Raw genomic sequence first — 834 nt, forward strand, 5'->3', positions numbered from 1 at the left:
CGAAGTCCCCGTAGGGTAGAAAGTGTTGTGAGGGCAAAAAAGCGTGTTCGGTTAGGTGTCCTTACTCATTATGATGGGGAACCGTTAGGACGACTTTGCTACTTTACGCGAGCCACGTTGCTCCGAGGCAACGGGCTCGTCTTTACTAGGTAAATACGAGGCCGTATCATGATTGGGACAACAGGTCCTGTGCAGACTTCGTTCACCTTGTTTGTTGCCGATCTATTCTTTTTTAAACAGTCCGCCATGCGGCCCTTTTTTGATTTAACCCAATGGGCATACCAATGCAAAGAGTTTCGCTGCGCGCCAGCTGCTGCATAAGCGTATGCGTTACTCAGAAATAAGTCCATGCCTCCGCGGGCACATCCATGAAGATTTCACAAGGGCATCGGTTACTTGTAATCTCTCAAACTACTGGACGGTAGCTCAGATCCCAACGACAGCGAAGGGCTGTCGGAGAACTTAACTGGACGGAACGGTTCGCGAGATGTTACCTGACCGTCCCTACACGTTCAACATCAGTCAAGATACCTGTTCGACTCTGCTTTGAGCATAGAGCGGCAACAATACACTTTCTATATATATTCAAAACCAGTACCTCGTGGACTGCGGACCCTTGAATCTACTTCGTACGTTCATCTGCGTCAGTGTATAGAAGTACAGAGTGTGCAACGAGCCTGACCGAACACGGTCGCTTTCGTGTATCATTGTTGGCTACGAGGTTACGATCAGAAGGTTAAGGCATTTAAGCTCACAACTCGTCAAGAGGGGTTAAAGCGGACTTAAGGCGTTGATCTGAACATATCTTGAAACGTAACATATCTCGACTACCCA

The 834-nt window shown here is 48.1% G+C and overlaps 1 protein-coding gene across 1 annotated transcript in view; it reads right to left on the minus strand.

The window, feature by feature from the left end:
- Positions 1 to 350, minus strand: part of LOC121851994 (protein LMBR1L-like) — a 13,683-nt gene extending 13,333 nt beyond the window's left edge. The window contains exon 1 of the mRNA XM_042346068.1: positions 108 to 350. Within this exon, the coding sequence (XP_042202002.1) occupies positions 108 to 350 (243 nt within the window). The remainder of the gene's footprint in view (positions 1 to 107) is intronic.
- Positions 351 to 834: the final 484 nt, after the last annotated feature.

This window comes from Callorhinchus milii, unplaced genomic scaffold, assembly GCF_018977255.1.
Source record: "Callorhinchus milii isolate IMCB2004 unplaced genomic scaffold, IMCB_Cmil_1.0 Scaffold295, whole genome shotgun sequence".
Taxonomy (NCBI): domain Eukaryota; kingdom Metazoa; phylum Chordata; class Chondrichthyes; order Chimaeriformes; family Callorhinchidae; genus Callorhinchus; species Callorhinchus milii.